Below are 24,168 nucleotides of genomic sequence, written 5' to 3' on the forward strand. Positions count from 1 at the left end.
ATTTTTGGCCCCTCCAAGGCCACAAAAGCACTCTCTTGCTCTTTCTCTGCTCCTCTTTCTGCAGCTATATGACAGTGAGTAAGAGGCTATAGAAAATGTAGACTGTAGGTGACCTCCAAGAATAGTTGAGCAGCCTGCTAGGCTTACATGTTTTCTATGTGATGTGTGTTTAGCCCCAACCACCCCACCCCCAGCACTCAGGTTAGGCAGGGGGCATGAATGCTCTTGGCTCCAAAAAGAGCAATGCCTCCAGGGGAAATTAGTCTCCACCTGGATTATTTACAACCCACAGTTATTTCTGAGATCGTTTCCAAACTAGTGAAATCTGCTTGTGACAATAAAAGCACGATTACAGGCTTGTGTAATGAATCAAACAACGTGCCTACTTATTTGTCATCACTCCAGCTGGAGTTCTGCAGAACATTTATAGTAGACCAGTGTGAAATCCATATGGAAACTAAGTCAACAGTTCTTCTTCTAATCTGCATCTCCACTAGACAGTTCCACTGGTGGCAGCTTTAAATATCGTGAGTTGTAAAGAAACATGCAGCCACAAAATAAATCTTCCTCATTTATAACATTTTGGTTAGAAATCCAGTTTTTAGTCAGTAAGTTCACTTCACAAATTGTGAAACCAAAGATTGGTTCTGGTAGTTGGAGTTAAAGCAAAAAGTAGATTCAACAGCAACCTTTTTGTCGATTTTTAATCAAATATGTAAAAAAAACAACCTAAAATGACAAATGTCCTGCTTCCAGTTTGTCATATGTCCAAATTTGCTGTTTTCTTTGTTTGCTATGTTTAATATTTTGGGGTTGATCAGACAAAATAAGCAATTTCAAAGATCCTCTAATGAAATGTTAGTTGCTGCCTTACTTACTTACTTATTAATCTCAAAAAGTAGAGTTCATGGAGTTAATTTGACAAAATTAAAGCTGCATTTGTATTAAATACTTTAAAGGTTCCCTTCCAAATGATTCACTTTTTCCATCCTGTTTTCCAACTTTCTGCTTTCTCTGTCACTCTCCTGTGTCCCCGTCTTTCTCTGTCTGCGTCTCACTCTCTCCTCTTCCTCAAGTATTGGCCTAATGAATTTTTAATGGACTTGGTGGGAAGAGTCCAGACACTTTGGGATTCAGGCAGTACGGGCTCTGATTACCCTCCTCCTTCTCCTGCAGAGCCCACCCTCCTCTCCTTCTCTCCTCCTTCTCTCCCTCCTTTCACTCTTACTTTCTCTGCCTCACCCTCCCAAGTCTTTTATTATCCCTCCCCTCCACCTCCTGGTCTTGTGTTTCTGTCTTCTCTGTTCCCCAAGCTCGGCGCTTCAGGCAGTTTCACTTATCCAAGCAGCTGTGACAAAGACAAAGCTGTGTATACTTGTGTATGAATGTGCTATAGGCAAATACTGTCTGTCTCTCAATTTTTAGTGCTTTTACAGACTCTCAGATCCGACAGTGACCTCACCCCCCCCTCACCCACACACACTTGAACTGGTCGTTTCCCACGTCCACGCTAAAGCTGAGTTGGTTAAAGTAGTACGATACTAGCCAACTGCCGCCCGCTAATGGCTGTTCAGAGGCCCCGTATAAAGATCCTGAGTCTGCAACTCCACTGTTAGTTTGGCACAAGCCTGTCAGTTGATTTGCTGCCGAGTAGGACTTCGCAGCTCTGGGAATTTCTCCTCCTCATCTCTTTTCTCACTCGACTACTTTGTGTGACCGCCCGTGTGTCTCGGCCTCCTTCCCATCAGTGCTCGCCCTCCTTGGCACTTCAGTCCCAGTCAGTCAGGCCTTCTGAAGCACTGTAGTTGTCAAATGTTGAGATGCTACTAACCAGAGCCCAAGATCTTCAAATGTCTTTGTTTTATTCACTCAACAGTCCGAAACGCAAAAGGGAATTCAGTTAAAGCTAAACAAACAGTTTCTCACCAAAGTGCATTGTGTTTATACATTTCCGTCCTCATAAAACATTTGCAAAGCTTGCATTGTTTACATCTATTTCTGTACGCTCGCAGTCGTCTTCTCCCTTTTGCCTCTTCTGGCATGTTGCTAAAAAAGATTTGGTCTCAGGAAATGGTAGTGTGGAATTGTATCGTGTTTCTACAGAGCGCTTCTAGTGGTTACAATCTCCACAGGATTATTACAGGACACCTTAAACTGTCATCTCATCGAGTGGTTTCAGCTCTAAAAGGTTTCAAATGTGTGCGTGCTTTTCCCAAGTAGTGTTGTCGAGACAGACGAGACGTAACTTAAGACTGATAGAAACTGCAACGGCGCATCAAATAAATGATGCACTCAAGAAAAAGGACATGAACTCGTGTGTAATTGTAGCAAAATGCAGCGGGCACGCACAGACCAATCTCCAACGCCATCTATTGAAGTTGACCAAGAAGTTGCCCTTTAACGAGCAGCACCGCTCTCCTCATCTTCTCTAGTCTTTTGTCATTTTCTCTTTCTTTCTCTTTCACTCTTTTCTCACTCTGTTGCTTTCATCTCCTGTGAGAGTGGAGGTCATTGTTGGACTGGTGAGCGACGCACATAGCTGGAATAGCAGCAGTGTTAGAAGTCTGCTAGGGGCCTGCCACCAAGATCACACAGAGGAAAAGAGGCATCCGCACTCGTAGAGAGGGGGAGGGGGGGGATGAGGAGGGAGAGAGGGGATAAGCAATCTGATCTGGATGACAACAGACTACCAGACGAGCTATGATCTCATCGCTCCCTTAACCTCCCCCCTCCTCCTCCTTCCTTCCCTCCATCCACCCCCTCTGTCCTCTCCCACTCTTGCCATTGTCTCTCTTTCTCTCTCTTCCCACTTTTGTTTCCCCGATCTCCCTCCCCCGTCTCTCTTTCCTCCTACTTTCTTTTCTCTGTTCTCCACTTGTCCTAGTCCTCACCCCATCTCGTCTTGCCTTCTTCTCTTTCACTCCGACCCCCCCTCTCCCTCATCTTGCATCCCTCCCTCCCCGTCATCCTCCTCCTCTTAGTCCTCTTTGCATCACTTTCTACCACCTGCCCCTCACTTGTCCCAACACACACACACAACACACACACACATCTCTTGACGCACTTGCACTCTCTAGTGTCCCAGGCCAGAGATTAGGCGCACCCCTATAGTCAACCCTCCACACCAGTTTCTACATTATTGATGGTGTGTGTGTGTGTGTGTGTGTGTGTGTGTGTGTGAGAGTGTAAGGCTTGTGCATGCATGCTGTAATGGCTATCTGGTGTCTCCCCTGGGAGGGAGGGAGGGAGGAAAGTATCCAAAGAGAGAGCGTCGAGGTCAGAGAGGTTAAGTGTGGTGGAGGGGGTTAGGTCGTGCTCTGCAGGCTCTTCCCTGCTCCTACTCTCTCTCGTCTTCATCCTAACTTCTCACAGATCATGCGCATACACGCATATTCCTAAAATTCTCCTATTTGGTGTGTGTGTGTGTGTGTGTGTGTGTGTGTGTGTGTTAGCTGATCCAGAGTCAGGACGGCTCAGCCTGGGTTGGACTCCGGGTTGATGGAAAGACAAAGGCACCTGTTCTTGCTCTCAGCATTCCTATAAACCTAATCCCTATCATCTCACACACACACACACACACACACACACACACACACACACACACACACACACTATGCAACATGGTGGGTTTTATATACACTGCTGCTGATGACAGTGAATAATGCCTTGTTTAGGTAGAGAATGTCCTCTTGTCTTTATTCACACACAGCCTGGCTGCCAGTCCTATTTATATGGGATCCATTTCACTCAAGGACCTGAAATATGATGTGTGTGACCTCTGGTCCACGCCAAGGTCACAGAGATCATTACAGATGCATGTTGACGGACAAACGCTTGCTCAGAGTCACTAACTCACATTTACACAAACAAAAGCTGTGAAGTTTTCTTTTTATCTTGTTGAAGAGTGTTGCTCTTTTCTTCACACGAGGGCTGCAACTAACAATTCTTTTCATTATCCAGCCGATTTATTTTCTCTATTTAATTGTTTTGTCTATCAAATCTCAGAAAATAATGATTAATGTTCATCCCAGTTTCTCGAAGTCCAAGGTAATGTCTTTAAATGTCTAGTTGTGTCCGTCCAAAACCCCAAGATGTTCACTTTAATATGATGTCAAACAGAGAAAAGCAGAACATGAATCTGGCTAGTATTTCTCTCTGGATCTGAACTCCCAGTACAAACACATTCTACCTTTTGACCTCTGAGCAGCTTCAGTGGTTTCCAGCTCCAGTCAGCGGTTAAGATATGGTCCGCAGCATTACTCATTTATTTATCTCAGCCAGATTGGTGATTTGACCAGTCGCATCTCGACTTTGTCTCGACACAGTCGCCATCAGTTTGCTATGTCTGGAAAGAATGTGTTGTCCTCTGCAGTGTGATTGTGTGATTGTGTGATTATGTGTTGTCGTTGGAGGCTCGGCCGTGCCGGTATGTTTAAGATTGCCCCCGGTGTATTCCTCTGTGATTGTAGCTCACTCGGGGGTTTGATAGCCCAACAAGTTGGTCTGAAAGTGAAAGAGGAGGAGGAGGAGGAGGAGGAGGAGGAGGAGGGTGGGAAGAGGAAAAGGGAACTGAAATGACAGCGAGTGAGAGGTTGTTTCAGTCTCATGCTAACTGCTACCTACTTATGCAGGTCTGGAAAGTCTGAGAAACACAGACGGCACAGTTGCTGCAGTTTTTACACCCATGGTCGTTTCACACTTCACACATTGTGATGTTTGTTCTAAAGCACAATAAGCACAGACTGCTGCGTTGGCCACCTACTATCTGTGTTATATTCGGTCTGGAATTTGGAGATGGAAAATGTGTCGGCGCAGTGTTTGACTGGCATTCAAAAGAATCTTTATTTTGAAGCTCAAAATGACGGGGACAAACCGAGCCACTTATTGACCGTGCGATTTGGAGGAACAGTGGTGATGAATTAGTGAAATGTGCCTGCGTCTGGTGGGTTGCTTACATAGCATTAAATAGTAAAGTAGTTGATGAAAGGCTTCAGTATTATGTTCAGTTTCATAAATGTCTGGCAGATGTGCTATCGACATTATTTAGTGTTATGCAACGGTGACTAAATGGTCAGAACAGGCCAGTGCAGCAGAGATTATCAGGGCTATCTATCTCTGCCTCAGGCTGTCATCCAGCAAATCCATTGACAAGGCTGCACATCCATAATCTGTTGATTTGGGATGTTTGTTTTCCAATCTCCAGCGCAGCCTGTCTCATTTCCTCTGTTGTCATTTGCATGCGGTGCCGTTAAACACATCGCAAACACTGCTTTCATGCTGGCTTATATGTCTTTCCACGTCCTCCCAAAGAAGGAAGTAATAATAAAAAAAACATTTAAATAGAAAAATAAAAAAACCCTGTAATAAATACAACTTTTGGAAAATGTACAACTTTAAATTGTGTCAGTTTAAAGTGCATTATATAATCTTCCTTTCTGTAACTGATGGATAAAATAATAGAAGACGTATTGCATTGCATCCGACGAGGTCACAATGTTTCTGATTATTCAGTGTAATGTGATGCTTAACATTATTTGCACCAAACATTATAGAATAACATATTAAATGTCTTGCACAACAACACTTAATCCGGGTGGATGCTATTTCTTTGGTAACTCCACCCGCTCACTTGTGCATTTCTAAGTGCTATGAGGATGATTGTTGCGAGCTATATCTGGCTGAATATTAAACTGCATTAGTCTATTTTGCTCGGTCGTGTCCAATTTTGTTGACCACCCATGCGACAGAATGTTAGTGGGAGACTTGCACAAACATTTTCAAACAAGCACTGGCACATAAAACTTATTCTTACTTGTACATTTGGACACACACACACACACACGCTCATGCAAACAGTCATATACCCACACCCACAGTCTCTTGCTCTGCGTTTCCTTCGAGCAGCGGGTGGAGAGAGATGGAGGGATAGACAGGAGAGATGACTGGCCATGTTGTTTTCCTCCAGTCATAGGAAAGAGTGACTGCATGAGAGGAAAGAGGTGGAGGAGAGGTGGAAAGGTTTTTCATGTGCCAAAGCGTTCCATGAAGCCCACTAACACTACAACTTTCAGTATTGTAGTTTCAGTGCGAGTGTGTGTTTCCTGTGAAGAGCTAATGTGGTAACGACAGTAGAAGAGTGTGGTTTATAGAAAAGCACGAGTCTACATCCACATTAAGCGTCTACATTTTGTTTTGCATCTCCACAAGGATTCCTTGGTTGTTTTAATAGAGACTTGTGTCCATAGTGAAACACCTGAGACGCATAAAAAGGGTCAAATCCCCGTCTGCACCACCTGCATCACCGCCAACATCTGTTAAGGAGTGACACAAAACCATCATTGTTTGCTAGCAACGTCGTCTGACAAAATCCCCGTCATATATTAGTGACAACAGCTGTGCTGTATAATCGGCTATATTGACATTTAACATGCACATTAAACAGAAACTTGTCTGCAACACGTCTGTGACTAAACTACAGCCCGTTCCACCTGTGTTCAGTGTCCTCCTGCTCTCTGCCGTCACCAATACTTCGAGTATAGTTGTTCTCATTTACACATTTTCTGTTTCTATCGTCGGCTCACAATATCTATGTTTCTTTAATTGAGACTTCATCTGTCAAAATAAACATAATTCCAGGTTAATGAAGGTTAACCTGGTTAACACACAGCTGCTTGGTTGATCTGTACAGCTACGACTGCTGCTGTTGTAATAATATCTCAGTCTTTTCTGTTGCATGGCTTCAATGCAGTTTCCAATAGTCTATTTCTCGACGGCACCGAACAAGATTCTTCAGGGTTCATTTGAGTTCTATGTCACTTCGGTATTAGATGCAGTCTTGTCAGCAAACAATATGTCTAATGTGCTTTCCACAACATCATTCACTGTTATTCGTTGTAATGAACCATCCTGCTCTCTTTATCTCTCTTTTACAGGGATCGCCTTCCCAGAATGGGCCTACAAGCCCGAGTCGAGCCCCGGGTCCAGGCAGATCCAGCTGTGGCACTTCATCCTGGAGCTGCTCAGAAAGGAGGAGTATCATGATGTTATCGCCTGGCAGGGGGACTACGGCGAGTTTGTCATCAAGGACCCGGATGAAGTGGCCCGGCTGTGGGGGGCCAGGAAGTGTAAACCCCAAATGAACTACGATAAGCTGAGCAGGGCACTGAGGTATGATGACGGAGAAAGTCGCTGAATGTGTTTGATTGATTGGGTATCTGTAGGTAAGAGAGCGTTTTCCTCCTGTTCCTGCACTTTAACTTCTTCTCTGTGGGGACCAGACGAGCACATGTTTTATGATAAGGATCTGTGGACCTTGCATATTCACTGAACATTTACCATATGCTAATATTTAAAGAGGCCACATGCTCCAGTTGAATGACTTATTTACTGAGGCTGTGCAATCAAATGACATAAAACCAGCATTATCTATTTAGTATAGCAAATATAATATAAATGCACTTTGAATGGAGGAATGGAGTTAAGTTAGAGAAGAAAGAAGAAGAAACATAATCCCCGACTGGTTGAGGGCCAGAGTAAGAGTGATTCAGAGAGCTCAGTAATTGGTAATCGGCCCCTGTCTCCGAACACAGTTAACATGGAGCCATAATCTTGTGGGTGGATGGCCCACCTGTAGAAGTGTAGGGTTGTAGCACGTCTCTACATGGACAGTGGGGGAAAGTATGGGCCTTGGTGGACTGCCTAGCTACTAGTTCTCAGCCTGAGATAGTACTGTCTCTGGTTTATGGACAGGGGATGAAATTGCTCCTTTTCCAGATAATTGGAGAAGGACAGGCAGTGCCTTTCCCAGGCTCCTCTCAGCAGGAGAACTGCTGACCTCAAGTAAGGATATTGTCGGGTGGTGGAAGGAATACTTTAAAGAATGTCCAACTCTGGCTGTTAAAGGGAGCCGACACTGAAGACTTGCAAGTCTTGCATAACTATCTTCTAATAATTTGCAATCTAATCTAATAAAAGGCATACAATGCCTTTTATTAGATTGTGAACAGTAAAGAGATGAAAGGAAATGAGAGGAGAGAACGACAAAAGTCCCCAACAGACGTGATCCAGCCTTCAGTCTGCGCCCCAACTCCAGGTCTCTTCAGCGGAGGTCACCGAAGTAGTGAAAAGGCTCCGCAGTGCCATGTCGGATGAGATGTGTCTGGATGGATGCGGCAGTGTTCTTATTAGACTGTTTCGGTGAAGAGGCAGCTGAGCCTGAAGGCGATTTATCCGTCGATATTATGTTCCATCCCCCACTTGTGGTCATGAACTCCCGAAGTGCAACTCTTTAAAATACTTTATCGTGAGGCCAAGTACACTACAAGCTCCTTCCCAGCAGCAATGTGGTTTCCATGTGCGAGGGCTGTGAGCATGTGTTGAGTGATCAGAGAGGTTGTAGATAAGCTAGCGCTGGTGCATGAAGTTATGACTCTTAATCACACACAGACTCCCCTGAGGCTCCGTTTATTGTAACGCAACATCCACATTGAGAATACCATCTGTGACCCTGGCATTTGATTCCAGTTAAATCAATGACCTGCTGGAAGCATTTCATTCAGACCCTCAGACCCCAGAAGCTTTAACTCTCTGGCTCTGTCTCACCCAGACGTTGCTTTAGTCCTGCCTGACGAGGCACTAATGGCACTTAACCAAGTCTATATAACGTGTAAATATCCTAAGAGTGACCCAGGCCACATGCCTTCACACGCTATTGGCCTGGACAAGTTTAGCTACTATTATGTAAGTAGAGTTACAACACTGGCCCATTTGGCCGGTCACACCTTTGCACCTTCAGGTTACATCGACGGACGCCTGCTCAGCTAAACCCATTAGCGTGTCACAACTGTGATTTGACAGAGTTTTGGTCATGAGCCTCACTTCAAGTTCAAGTATTAATATCACTTAGAAATATGACATTTTCACCCCATTAGTCTGGTACGTTGATGGGATTCTGCATCATGGATTGACTTTGTCATCTGATTTGGACCTCAGTCACTCCCTCGTTGTGAAGAATAACATAACATGGGGCGTATTTTAAATGTTGTATCTGATGATCGCTTTGGGTTTTTCTCTGGTTAGATCTGCTTTTCTGACTTTTAAATGTGCTCTGCGTAGTGTGAGCTATATTAAATTGGACAGACATGTCGACAAAGCAAATTGCTTCAAGACCAACAAAATAGTTGAGGTGAAAAAAGTCTTATAAAATGGATAAAAGCTGAGCTGCACAACAGATGCTTCTGATTGTGTTTGTGGTTTTGGCTCTCACAATGAGACATTAGGTAACAATATTGTTTATTTAAAGAATTTTATATATATATATATATATATATATATATATATATATATATATATATATATATATATATATATATATATATATATATATATATATATATATATATATATATATATATATATATATATATATATATATATATATATATATATATATATATATATATATATATATATATATATATATATATATATATATATATATATATATATATATATATATATATATATATATATATATATATTACAACACGTTGACCTCTCATCACATATCTCTGGGGGACTCTTCTCAGCGGATGCCAGTTGTAGTAAGAAGAGCATCTCATTCACGGTGTTGTGTGACCCCGGCATGTTGTTTACAGCCAAACACAGCTAAGATTAGACTAAGAACTTTAAAGAAAACAAACATAGATGAAAGTGAAATGCATTAAATTGCTTAATTTATGGTGAGGGGGGGGGGGGGGGGATCATGTGAAGGATAATGTCTGCTACAGATGGGATCCTGTGAGGACGGAGGGAATTAACATGACTTGTGATGTGTGTGTGTGTGTGTGTGTGTACACATTCAGAGTCTGGATTTAGGATTCCTGAATTAGAGAAAAACAATATGGATGAGGATACTTATGGTCAAGCTGTGTATTTATAGCAAGTCCATCCTCTCTAGAGCTGTAAGAGATTTGGAGCTTAGGCTGCAGTAAGTGCGTATATATAGCGGGTCTTAGTGCCCTCTGATGGACCGGCCTTAGTGGCTGATTATCAGAAAGTTTCCTACACAGGAGTTTCCCCTCTGGCACTGTTGTGTCCTCATCCACCCGCCTATGGCCAGGTCACCTCCCTCTGTGCTTGTAAATTGAGCAGAGTCACTTCAGGTTTAGAGTGGGAAGGACAGTCGACACACACACACACACACACACGTACGTCCGTGAAGTCACCTGATTTGACACCAGAGCTTTCGTCAGTCCTTCACCGCAAGAGACACTGGAAATGAAACCTGGCAAGATGCACATCAATAGTAATGTGCCAAGAGGATTAATGGCACTGAAGATTAATGAAGTTATAAAGGAGGCACACGTGTGCATGGTTACAGTCCCCATATCGAGCAAAGAGTTGGAGAGCAGGCCACCTTGTGCCCCTCCATATGGAGAAAACCTGGAGTCTGCTAATAATGGAGACCACAGTTGGCATGTGGCAATTAGCATACACACACATGCTCACATCATTTAAAAGGCACGCCTGTTTTGAAGTGTTCTTTTTATCACTTTGCCTTTGTAATTATTATTTTTACCTCAGTGATCTTATTCTTTCCTGTCTGCCATGCACATGGTGGAAATTCCCTTAATCAGCTGTGTGTGTGTGTGTGTGTGTGGGGGGGGGGCCTTCCGTTGAGGGGACACGGCCTCAGTCCATGCGTCATCTTGTTCTCCCGCTCCCACGGCCGCTGTGAAATTCCCACTCATGTTGAGAGGATTACACTCCCACTGTTTGTGTGTGTGTGTGTGTGTTTATGTGCAAGAGTGTGCATGTGGACTGGGGATGGGACGTTATAGGATTGTGGAAAAAAGTTGATGCTGGTGAGTTTCCATTATTGAGACAATCGTAAATATATCCTCACATGAGTGAGGGATGGCAGAAAAGTAAAAAAATCATCATGATTTTAAAAACCAAACAAAAAGGAATTCATTATCATGTAAGAAGAAGCATACTCGCACATTGTTGCAATTTCTTTTAACTTATTTAAGATTGTTTGATTGTTTTCCATTAAAAACAATGCGTCTGTGATGCAGTAAAATATGTTTCCTAACTAAAGGAGTGATTCCAGTATGATTTAAGAGTTTTAGTGCGTTCTCACACCTGAAAGTCCAAACCAAGGTTCGTGTTCCTTTGTGTACATGTGATCCCGTTAGATTTGGTTTCACATTGCACTACAGAACTATACATGAGAGGTCTTGGTCCTGTGGTTATCACCTACGTGTCTGCGTCTCTCTGTACTTGTAACTGATTGGTTTGTTTGTTCACGGGCCGTCCCGTCCTCTCTCCAAACCCATGGAGAGGAACGCACGGGGACTTTACTTGGGTCTGGATGAGATGCTTAGTGTTTATTCAGAGAGAAACTGAAACGTACATGTACTACCACTTGACAACTTTAGTGTTAATTCTCCTCTGCTCCGTGGTCCCTATTTGCCAGAACTTGCGTAAGCCGTTCCAATAAAGCCATTTGAAACCCTGTACATATTGCCAAAGCATATTTAAATGTTGAAAAATGAACACTTTCACGCTCTACCACACACTCGCCGCTCTACTCTTATAACATGACGAAAGCCTGCCAGAACTTCCTGGAGTCTTAACCGTCCTATCAGGGCTGTGACATGTTTGGTGCAAGTAATAAATAAAAGGAAGGACATAATCTTTAACCATAAACTGCATGTTCGGGATAAGAAAATAAACCTGTCCACTTTTAAAAAAGGCCAAACTCTTACCCCTCCTTCTAAATTCCCCCGCACCAGAACGAGACCGATCCACAAAGGAGAGGCGGGGAAATGAAGCCTGTTGCCAATCAGTCATTGCGGCGTGCTGACTTAATGAGTGTAATCATGCTAAGAGGTCCCAGCTCCTAGAGACCTGCAAGCCCCCCCTGTCCTCCAGTCAGTAGCCCGTGTTGGCTCCAACACAGTGGTCAGAGGTCAGGGGGACTGCCATGCACAGCTGGCAAAGATTAACATCACAGCCCGTGTGCACATTCACATACACAAATGCACCATTGTACACAGACTCTTGCCAATGCATGTTTGCTTGCACACATGTGTGTAGTGTTTGCTTCACGTCCAACATTCAACTGTGATGGGCCACCACAGAAAAACACTTAAATACACTGAAGGTTCCACAAGGATGCTGGTTATAGTGATGCTGTAAAGTCAGAACATTTGACCATTTGTTGTACGCTAAGAACATGCACCGAGTAGCGTGGCCGCAGTGTTTTTAGAGACCTATGCTGTCAAAAATCATTCATCAAGAGTGACTGCACGGTGTAACCCAGTGTCTCTGGTCATCTGTACTCTTTGTGCCATTATGAAAGAATAATCGATAAGCTTGTTCTGTATATTAACTGTAGAAAAATGTATACGTTAAAATGAAATGCTATTAAACAGGCCTAATTATCATAAAAACATTTAAATGACGGGTAATAATAGATTATTGCAGAGTTTTGACGAACCAACCTAACCCAACGGCTGTTATGATGGTGCAAGGCCACTGTTGCAGTCTTCAAGGAAAGCCCTGAAATACAGAAGCCTCTCAAACTGCTGCACTCAGACTGACTCTGAGGTGCAATTAGAAGTAACCCCAGTGACCACAGCTACAAAACATCCTGCAGGAAATACTGCTGCATATGCACATAGAGTTACTCACCTTTCTGGCTGGGCCTGTTTATAGGTCAGATGGCCTCTCTACATCAGCGCATTGTGTGGAAACACCCAGGGCCAGAGAGAAAGTGCAGAGGGAGCACCCAGGGACAGTACCGCTGTATGACTTTGTGTTCAACGTATACGTGCGTGCATTGTCTTTCCTTTGTCTCTATCTGCAGCATGTATGTGTTCAGCGTACATGAGAGTTGTGTGTACGTCATTGTTCCCGACTGAATGAGGCCTTTATTTTCAATGAGGGCGTAATACACACACACACACCAGAGTGTGCTCGAGTACATATTCGCACCCACAGAGCATGTGACCGTCGTAATGGGACACTGACCTGACCCCCCTCCCCTCTTCACAGGCAAACGCACACATATATACCCTCATCCCTGCACTAACACATTTCCTTTTTGAGACGGTAAACATTCGTCAAACCCAGTTTACACACAAAGCACTCGCACGTGTGGAACTCGTACACACACACACACACACCTGAGTGTGAGCAGCTGGTGTGTGCGTGCGTGTGGATGTGGCTGGGATGTGTGTGTAATAGGCGGCCAGTGCTGACGAAAGAGGCAGAAAATAAACACGGGGCTCATGGGGAGTATTGTAATCCCAACTTCCTGTCACAGTCAGCGCCTATTTACAGACCAACAATGGGCTAGGCACAGCCTGTCCACACACGCACACACTTCATTTTTAGTGTTGACATAAGTGTGTGTGTGTGTGTGTGTGTAGAGTGATACTGATATTGATTGGTGAGATATCATATTATAATAATGTCTTCAGTAATACTTGATACAGATTTGACTACGAAAGGACACATTTAGTCTTTTTTAAATTCTTTATTTTGGGACACATTTTGAAACGTACCTCAGGAGAGAAGCTTTTTTTTTTTTTACTCCTCTGCGTCCACAGATTTAATTCAAGAACTTTGTATAAAAATAATGAAACAACATTTCCTCCGCACAATCTGCCCTGAAGGTGTTACATGTTTGACCCACTTAGTCCAGAATGTAATGAAAACATTGTTAGTGAACAACTTGTACGTATGTAACCGCAGTACTTCTGAGTAACTGACCAACATATGTCTGCAATATGAAACCTTTTAGATCTTGATAGTGATAGTCTGAATATATTGCTATTTGTGGGTTAAAGGCTGCTGTTCCAGAAGTGTGGCTTGTTTGTTAAAGGAGCAAATGGAAAGGTTTTGGGAAAGCTGTTTATATAATTCAAAGTAAGAAATAAAAAACATCACAGACGAACTCGATGATGAATAACCATACTGTGGCGTTTAAATGGCTTCAAACCTCGTTAAAGTGGCGTTTTGAAATGTCTATTTTCATTCATTACAGTTGAGTTCCTGCGCTCTCTGTGTTTCTCTACTTTGATCAGAATGTTTTGAACCACAGCAGGTCTGTGTAATCGCAGCCTTAATCCCTGGCCTAGAATCACACACAGTAACGACTGAGCTGATAGAAAGCCTTACCTCTGTTCCCCTGAACGCTTTGCCTAAATCCATATTATATTGATTGTTCAATCTACTATTTTGGTTAAACAGGGAGCGGGATAAAGCTGTATCTCCTGGCTGATACGTTCTGGGACACACACACACACACACACCTCATGTGTTTGAACAGGCCTGAATGAGACTGCAGTTAGTGTGTGTGTGTGTGTGTGTGTGTGTGTGTGTGTGTGTGTGTGTGTGTGTGTCGAGTGCGGTGGGCAGCTAAACACAGGCACTCAAAGAATCTCTTTCTTCTCTTTTGAAGTGAGTTCAAATACTCTTCAAAGACTGTCTGCCTGTATGACGGCGCAGGAGGAGGGGGCATGGCCAAAGAACGGGCGACCATGTGCTCTAAACACAGCTTCAGTTGCCACGGCTAGGATTACGAAAAGTTGTCTGCTTCCAACTATGCATCTCAGCGTTCTTTGTGTGTGTGTGTGTGTGTGTGCAGCTACATTCCCTGCTCTCTGACTGCCATGAGCCAGTGTCAGACAGATGTGTCAGCACAGGGATATTATTGGCCTTTGGGATGCGTCCATATTTATGCCAATTATACACTCGGGTCCAGGTTTTAAGTTCATTTTTTGTTTCAACTTTTTGGAAGCTGTTGTCTCTGGTTCAGAGGTCAAAAGTAAAAAATGTTTTAACTTTCTGCTAACGAGGGAGAAGTTCACCTGGAGGCGCTGCAGTGCCAACAGAGTGATGCATGGGGGAAGTTTACTGGATAAAAGTGTACGGGGGAGAAGATCCTTATCTTAGTCTCTGGGGTCCCTCTTTTGTTTGCCCCCTGCCTCCAAGATTACAGATGGATTCAAAGACATTATTGTCATATGCACAACAGCTACATCGTACCAGGCTCCTCCAACAATGAGCCATACAGTATACTTCAGACATAAAACATAAATAAAATGATGAGAATAAGTCAAATATATACATATAAAATAGAATAAGTAAAGAAATGTAGATGGAACCATCAACAAAGTACATTTAAGGATAACGTTGCTTATTACGCAGCGTTTGCTAACTAGCATGCTACTTGTTAGCATTGAGCGAGACTAGAAACATCGGACTGTTTTTTATTCAGGTTTACATATTAGACTTGCAACTAATTTATGTTTTTGGAAGTTCATAAAAATGAGTAAGACTTGAAATGTTGCAATGATGCACAAAATTAATTATTTTTAGATTTAGTTTGTTTTCTACGCTTGCGATCTGTATTTCTATGAAACCCATATGTGGGCCCGAGCACAGCTTGTTGACTTTTCTGTCATCGGCTAATTCGATCACAGTCCTGTTGTGGTTTCAATTCTGCATGACTTCCTGTCCGTCTCTGTCCGTCTCCTCGCTCCCAACTGCTTCTCTCCCCACCTTCCCGGGCCCTTGTGAGTGTCTCCCCTAGAGCAGAAATTACATGCTGCTTTGTGCCTGGCGTAAACAATGTTTTCAACAGTGCAGGCCTGTCCTGTCTCTCTCTGTCTCTCTCTCTCTCTCCCTCTCCCTCACCCTCTCCCATCGCCTCAGGGGACGAGTGGAGAGCGCAGGGAGAGAGTTGGGATAAAGACAGGAGGTGGATTGATGAGAGAAAGAGGGAGAGAGGGTTATCAGTAGGATAAAGGGAGAAGAGGAGGAGGAGGGTGGAAGAGAACAAGTGAAAAAGAGCAGCAGTCTGTTCCCAGAGCAAAAACAGCCCAACCAGTCTGTGTAATAAGCATAATAAGAGGGGGTGAAGGGCGACACCTCCCCACCTCCAAACAGACAGACAATCACACACACACACACTGACGTCTGGATAACAACCATTCAGTATAATGATAGTCAATGGGCTTTGATTAACTCTGCATTACCTACATACCCTGAAGCCCCTCTCTTTGTCAGCACACTTCACTTAACTTGTGCCAGCAGACACATGCTTGAGGAAGGGAAAGCCTAGTGCTATAAAAGCAGGTAGGTATGCAGACATGATGTACAAAAGTGCAGTCTGGTTAGATCTTGTGTTCAATAAGCGGCGGTAGCGTTGGAAAAGATAGGTGGTAGTTTTGGTACGCATGCACGTTATCTCCCTCGTGGACAAACACGCCGTCTTTGTTCCTTTTCTTGCTCTTTATCTCTTCCTCTTTCCTTCGCTCTGTCTCCCTCAGTGTGCGAGGGTTGGCAGCAAAGGATCTAGAGGTTACATAAAGTGGATGTGGATCTGGGGAAGAGTTGTTACGTAAAGAGCTGTAGCTGGACAAAGGTTAATAAAAACGGAGCCTTGTACTGTAGGCAGGAGCCATGGGAGAGAGAGAATGGCCATTACATAAACAGATAAAGATGGGGTGAATTATTGGTAGCTTTGCTGTTACATAAAGAGATAGGTCCATCCAGCAGAATGAAACAGGTTTTTGTTTTGTGAGACTTGTCTGACAAAATCTGGACATAAAAGAAGCTGAAAGACTAGAGCTACAACACAAGAGGAAAATATGCAACATGATAACGTTTATAACAATATTACTTGTGATAAATAAACATTTTAAAATGCCTTTCACTGAACACAACTAATTGCTTTATGAATTAAAAGCATGAAAGGAAATTATTTCCAACATTATTTTATTGAACAAATCGAACATTGAAACTGATTTTTATTTATTTATTTTGATATAAACTCACCCAAAAAATGGCTGTTCGCAATATCGCAGTCTTTCACAATGTGTTAATCGTGGCGTTAAAAACAAAAACATATCGTGCAGCCGTATTCCTCACCTTAATTTAGACATCTGAAGATGCCACGCATACAAAATTAAAGTAACATGAGTCTCACACACACTCACACACTCACACCTGTCGAACATGCACACAACTGCTCACACATGTCCTCGTGGCCTTCCAACCCATTTACGATCCACGTTTGGCGTCATACATTGACCTCTGGTCTCTTAAGTGTTTGTTTATCCCTCCACACAACATCACTGCTGCTCCACATCGCTTCTCATCTATCTGTTTTCTCTCTTTCCCCCTCACTCCCCCCTCCTTCACAGGCCCCCCCCCCCCTTAACTGGGTCTGCTTTGTGCAAATGTCATACAACACTCTGTAATATCTATCATTAGAAGGGATGGGGGGGGGGGGGGCAACATGAAAGACTCATGATTATTAAAGTGTGTGCTTGAGTGTGCAGGCCAATCTGTCATAGTATCAATGACTTCAGGAACAGAATTATATTTTAAAATAAAGGTGCACCATTTAAATAAAATGTTTCAGTGTTAATAGGCCAGTATTTATACAAACAACGCTTTGCGTAAGATAGTTTACCTCTGATGTGTGTCTTTATGTTTGTCATGCGTTAGGCACGTGTGAGGGTCTTTAGTGAATATTTATATTCATCGTGTCGGTTTTATTGTCTTTTTCAGATACTACTACAACAAGAGGATCCTCCATAAGACCAAAGGCAAGAGGTTCACCTATAAGTTCAACTTCAATAAACTGGTTTTGGTCAACTACCCCTTTATCGACATGGGCTCCACTGGTAAGCCTCGACAGTCTTTGCCTGTGCATGGTCACATATATCTCCTAATCCCACAGCAGCACAGCATGATTACATAGGATTACACAGAAGAACATTGTATATTATTTCTCAGTATTCTCCTCCCTTTTCCCCCTCCCCCTTCTTCCCTTGACGTCTCCAGGAAGCAATGTTCCTCAGAGCGCCCCCCCTGTCCCCACCGGTGCAGGGAATCACTTCCGCTTTCCTCCCTCAACGCCCTCCGAAGTCCTCTCCCCGAACGAGGACCTGCGCAGCCCCGGTGGCATGTTCAGCTCTGTGGCCCGACGAATGGCACGAGGCTCCGTCAGCGACTGCAGTGACGGCACTTCGGTCAATTCTGAGATCGAGGAGGGCAACACGGGAGCCGGGGAGGAGAGGGGAGAGAGGGGTGTGAGTGGAGGAGGAACTGGTGTTGGTGGAGGAGTAGGTTACCGAAGTATCATCCATCCCCGTCTGTCTCATGAAACCCTGTTCCGCATGTATGGAGGTCCAGGTAGCCATGCTGGGCACCCAGGCTCCCGTGGCCACGCCGGCCACCGGATCCACCCAGATTCTCTGTCGCCCTTCCCTGTGTCCCCCCTGCCAGGGCCGGGAGGAGCTGGCCTCCTCGCTCCTCCTCTGTCCCCGGCGCTATCCATGACCCCGACATCTCACCTCCCCTACACCCCCTCACCCACCCTGTCACCCATGTTAGGCTCCCACTTCTCCTTCAACCCGGAGGACATGAAGCGCTACCTGCAGGCCCACACCCAGTCGGTGTACAATTACGGCCTCAGCCCCAGAGCTTTCCTCCATTACCCCAACATCGTCATCCCCCATCCCCAGCGGCCCGCCGCAGACAAGAGCAGGTCTGTCTGGAGAGAGAGCAGCGGCCGAGAGAGCAGAGAGCAGAGAGAGCAGAGAGAGCAGAGAGAGCAGAGAGAGCAGAGAGAGCAGAGAGAGCAGAGAGGGGAGGAGAACGGCACCACCATCAACCTCTGGCTCACTCTGCCCACCACCACCCGCATCCACCTCATTCTGCCCACCCTCACACCCACTCTCACCCCATGCACCACCCACTCCACCTGAGTGAGGAGCCTCCTCACATGTCTCCCTTCAAGTTCAAGCTGCAGCCCCCACCACTGGGTAGGAAGCACCGAGAGAGTCCAAGCTCGAGTAAACCCAGGCAGAGCTCGCTCTCCTCAGGATCTGGATCCATGACGTCTACCTCTGGCCTGGGCTCCTCGCTGTCGTTCGGCAGTGACCTGAGCTCAGCCAGCGGCTCAGGCCTCATCTCTGCCTCCTCCTCAACGCAGTCCCTGAACAGCGCAGGACTTCCCAAGATAAAGGTGAGATACACAGACCCAAGTATCCCCCATGATGATCTACGCAGCAATCTCAAACACAGGGGCATTGATTGTGTCATCGATCACCACAAGATCTTAAAAAGCCCACGCATGTTCATTTAATCGACGATATTAAACTTCCTTACAAACAATCCTTAAGATTTCAGTCATGGCTGATTTGGCGATTATTTAATGGTGGTAACCGTGAATGCGGTTTAATACTAACAGCATTTGTAAAGTCCCAGAATGACTGGGGCTATTGTTGTTTTAATTAGAAGTGGGAGCAACTGTGCGTGAACTCGGCATGAGCCAGCGAACTGCGAAAGTGAAAGTAGTCGCTGAGAAGTTGAAGGTGTGCAGCCTGTCGCCCGCAGCTCTCCAGCTAACCGCTCACTGCAGCTGCTGCTGACGCTTCCATTACTCGCTGCAGTATTTCAAACTGATCCGCTTTCAGACGTGACTGTGACCACTTCATAATAAAGATTACTATTCATTAAATAGTAACACGGCACAGTCTTAAAGCATATTCGTTTTTATTGAAGCTACATTTTGTATCATTTATATCTTTACGATCAATGATGTTCACTGTTTGTTAAAACTAAATGTCATAACTCTTTGTCAGTGACTTTCTCCGTGTTCATCTTTTGTCTCTGTCGCTCTGTGTGTCTGTGCAGGTGGAGCCCATCTCTGATATTGAGTCGGAGGAAGAGGTGGAGGTGACCGACATTAGTGACGAAGACCCAGATGAGAGAGATGAGGAGTTTAAACTCTTCTCCCCTCGCTACTCCAGAGCCCCTGACCACCACCACCACCACCTCCTCCATCACCACCACCTTGCTAACGGCACAGCAGCGCCCCAACATCACCCCCACCCTGACGAAGACCTGGACGAGGACGTCTTCAAAGCCCCTGCTCCACCTCCGCCTGGCCTGATGCCCTTCTTCACCTCGCAGCACACACACTCCAGCGCTCATCGCACGCTGCCCACCCTCAAGAGTGAACCCACCGAACCGGGGGACAGCAGCACGCCCCCACCTCAGACGGGCTCGGCAGGAGCCAACCACACGAAATGCATCCCCCTCAAGCTGCGCTTCAAGAGGCGCTGGAGCGAAGACCAGCGCATGGAGGCCTCACAGGAGGAGTCTGACGACAAGAAAGTACGACCGGAGGAGGAGAGGGAACGAGAGAGGCAAAGTAATGGACGCATGGAGACGGAGGAGGACGGGACAGGCAGCGGAGAAGGGGACAGTCCTCCCCCGTTGGCGTATGAGGGCTCTTTAGCCACGCCGCTGACCTCACAGCGGAGGGTGAGCGCTGAGCTGCATCGTGCCACTGCACAGCTGTCTCTGGAGAACAAAGACTGCTGACTCTGTCCCAACACTACTGCTCCGGTAGCTGGAGGAGGCACAGGAGCTTATAAATGTAGTCCCTCTCCCACACTGACAAACTAGATTCCTGAAACAACCCGTGAACCCAACATACACACATAGAACCCCAACACCTCAAAGACCGCCTGACCCCACCAGTCCTCTGTCTGGATCAGGGCTCTTCTGGGACACATCCTTCGGGAGGTGGGACTTTAAACAGGGCCGAAATCAGAGGGAGGCTCCCTCGTGAAGCTTTGCTCCAAGTTCACCTCCCATCTGGCCAGTGAAGCTCCAGAAGCCCTGCCCCAGTAGCACAGCTCCCGCCCCATCGATAGGATCAGCAGCCAGTCAGAACTTTCCTCAGGAGACACACACTCCCTTAAAGGAATACACCCACAAACTGACCATTTTATATATCAGTTACTCACAGAACCCAGAGTTCTTGAAGAAAACTGTTGTTTTCCTCGCATGCCTCCGCGGTGAACGAAGAAAGTAAATGTGCCCAGAGAAACATGCGTTAACAAACTCTCACTAAACTCATGCAGCATAATCCAAGTCTTGCAAATGCATGTGAAGTAGTGAGCATATGACTGGATGAATGAGACTTGCATTATACTTCAGGAGTTGTGTGAGAGTTAGTAAACGGATGTTATAGTTTCTGTTAAACTCAAACCTCATTCACTTATAAGTCATCAAGACTTTTCTGGAGGCCTGCGAGAGGTTTTCTTCAAAGTAACACGAGGAGAGGAACTGATATTGAAAAGGTGAGTTTGTAGGTGAAGTCTTCCTTTTTGAAGCCCAGCAACACACCGTGGATGAGGAAGTGCACACGCTCCCCTGCGCTTCTTTTCCTATAAACTGACGGGACTTTGATAAGTGCCTGTATCTTAAAACCCACAGCCCTGCAGTGACGTGGAAGAGAGCAAAGCATCTACGAGTAATCAACCCTTAACTCATGAAACCCTTGTAAAGTTTGGCAGATACTGAAAAAAATCACAGAGGGGGGGGGGGAAGAAAAAGGAAAGTGTGTCTTTGAGACTGAATAGTGGGGCTGTTGGGTGTTTTGTCTGACCGACTCTTAAACCTGGCCCACTCCACTCAGGGAAGCCTATTGCTGTATGTTTTTATTGGATTCCTGCACAGAAAAACACACACGAGCATAAAACAGCCAACAGTGAAGGGACTCGCGGTGGAAGCATTGCTTATGGACACTTAACGATGCTCACTGCGACGCAAGGCTCCACACACACTCGCACATCCACAGACTATGGCACACTGTTCTCTCAGAGCTTTTGACTTTTGTATAACCTTCCTTTTGTCTCTCTCCTGTCCTGCTGCCCCTCTTTCTCTTGCGGACCACCTGTGGAAAGATCATGACTCCACTCACAGAAATAATTTCAACACCCAGGGAGATGTGAGGAAAAGAGAAGAATGAAGAAGTACTTCAGCGTAGAGAAAGGACTACTGAGGGGACCACGAGAGGTTCCAGTGACCTCACCTAACACGGCGTGTATCATAGTTTCTCCTCGAGGCCCAGCAGCACAGAATCCTAGTTCACCAGCTAAAGCTCCTCTAACAATCATAGATAGTGTTAAACTAAACCAGCAGAACACACATGCACGACACTGCCTTTAGCTCTTAAACATGCTCCCTCTCTCTCTTTGTGTGTGTGTGTGTGTGTCTGTGTCTGTGTCTGTGTCTGTGTGTGTGTGTGTGTCTGTGTCTGTGTCTGTGTGTGTAGACCTCCAGCTCTGTAGTGGCGCCATCCTCAGATCCTGAGAGTGTGTGAGACTGCCAGGCCTGTTGATTACACGAGTGTGAGAGAGCAGGGAACATCTTAGAACACACACACACACACACACACACACACACACTGCCTCTCTATGCCTTGTTTTTATAGCATGTACAAAAGTGCAAACTGAGCTCTGATAACACACATACAGACTATATCTTTATATATTCTAAATGAAATTAAGAACGTTAGCGTTTTAATGATATGATTGATTCAGGATGTTTTGTAAGTGGATTCTTTTGAGCGGTGTCATGCCACTCACTAGGTGATATGGTTTGGAGATTGAAGAGGGGGTCCAGGTTTTTCTTGTACATTTGTTTCATGGACAAACTAGCCAGAGTAAAAACATCACAGGCCAGTCGAGCAGCAGCAGAAGAAGAAGAAGAAGAAGAAGAAGAAAAACAGGAACTGGAACTGCAGTAGCTTGCCCTTTCAGCCCGCAGCACTCTGCTCTTTCCTGTCTGTACAGTTTCGCCCAGCGCAGTGGGCTTCTCCCCGGCCCCTTCATGTGCGTGCGTGTCGGGGTGCACTCGCAGTTAGCTCATCATGAAGTAGTAATCCCGTCTTTTTCTCGTAGGCCAGTTTGCATAATGCTCCAAAGTTCACAGCAGCTCTGGATTGGGGCGAGAGAGAGAGAGAGTTAAAGGGTTAATGATTAAGTGTAAGATAGGTGGACATGTGAGGCCCTGTCCTGAAAGGCCCTCTCCTCAAACTATGCACCGTCACACATACACAACCTAGAAGAGCACTCAGAGAGACAGACCTCCGCGAGGCCTTTTCTATAAGTCAAAACACTTTATTTGGATAGTCCGCCGACGCACAGCCTATTAGTTGGGATTCAAGTGTTTCTTTGTAGGGCGCACTATCCCGATATAGTGTCGGCGTGAAACATAATGAGAGTATCGGCCCGTGGTTCGGATTCAATGGGTTCTTCTTTGGCCCGTGCCACACCCTTCCAACCTAGTTTCCTCTCATCCTGCTGACAAACAAACAAACTAAATACATAAACCTCCTTGTCGGAGGTAATGATTATACGTGTGATTATGTTTTAACATCCAGGAGCTTTTCGTCTCTGCAGTCGGGACATCCAGGCGCCCTGATTGGTTAACTGAGCCGCATTGACCGGCAGCCTGTCCCCGTCTGAGCAGCGACGAGACGGATCTATAACAGCAAACTGTGAGATAGATGGCCTCCAGGCGGTCTGTGTAGCTGAGCTGATCGAATTTCCTCATCAGACCCCTGTGGTCTGGACTGCAGCATGTCACACACACACACACACACACACACACACACACACACACACTCCCACCAAGTCCTGTGTCTGTATTTAAACTGACAGCTGCCTTACTACTACTTTTCATATCTGAGCCACAGACGAGGCATCAGTCTCACCTGCTCTGTGCTCTTTCGCCCTTCTTTCTGTTTCATTTTTTCCTCGCTCTGTTTCAGGCGTTGTCTTGACTTCCTGCAAACGGCGGCGATGTGACTCAGTCACGATGATATTGCAGGCTAAAAAGATTGATTGTAACGCAGGCTCTCTCACATCCTGTTTCAGGCCTCTACAGTCAAAGAGCGGTAGACAAACAGCACAAAGATTACATTTCTCTATCAAATGAATAAAGGTTTCTCAGTTTATTTTTCTCATGTCAATATTGCTATTGATAATTGTTGTTGTTATTATTGTTCTCATCGGGTTATTTACCTCTCCACCTGGCATTATTATTATTCCATGGCTCTGTTAGCTGTTGCTTTTTATGTTGTGTTACATCACTTTGGATGATGTGGAATCCCCCGAAACTCCATTCCCTGTTTCAAAACCTTCGAGCCCCAAAAGAGACCTTTTTGTTGTCTTTAGTTTTCACAAATGTAATATAACTAAAACGTGTAATATTAATTTTGATGCTGATGGAGGGATAACATCGGGGACTGAGAGGAACGGGGCAGCGGTGGAGGATTTT

At 45.1% G+C, this 24,168-nt stretch overlaps 1 protein-coding gene across 1 annotated transcript in view; it reads left to right on the forward strand.

The window, feature by feature from the left end:
• erfl3 (Ets2 repressor factor like 3) overlaps positions 1-22,286 on the forward strand; it is a 44,981-nt gene extending 22,695 nt beyond the window's left edge. The window contains 6 exon segments of the mRNA XM_029450985.1: positions 6,933-7,167; positions 17,593-17,708; positions 17,869-18,570; positions 18,749-18,809; positions 18,811-19,054; positions 19,726-22,286. Of these exon segments, the coding sequence (XP_029306845.1) occupies positions 6,933-7,167; positions 17,593-17,708; positions 17,869-18,570; positions 18,749-18,809; positions 18,811-19,054; positions 19,726-20,418 (2,051 nt within the window). The 3' untranslated portion in view covers positions 20,419-22,286.
• Positions 22,287-24,168: the final 1,882 nt, after the last annotated feature.

The sequence above is a fragment of the Cottoperca gobio genome, chromosome 16, assembly GCF_900634415.1.
Source record: "Cottoperca gobio chromosome 16, fCotGob3.1, whole genome shotgun sequence".
Classification (NCBI taxonomy): Eukaryota; Metazoa; Chordata; class Actinopteri; order Perciformes; family Bovichtidae; genus Cottoperca; species Cottoperca gobio.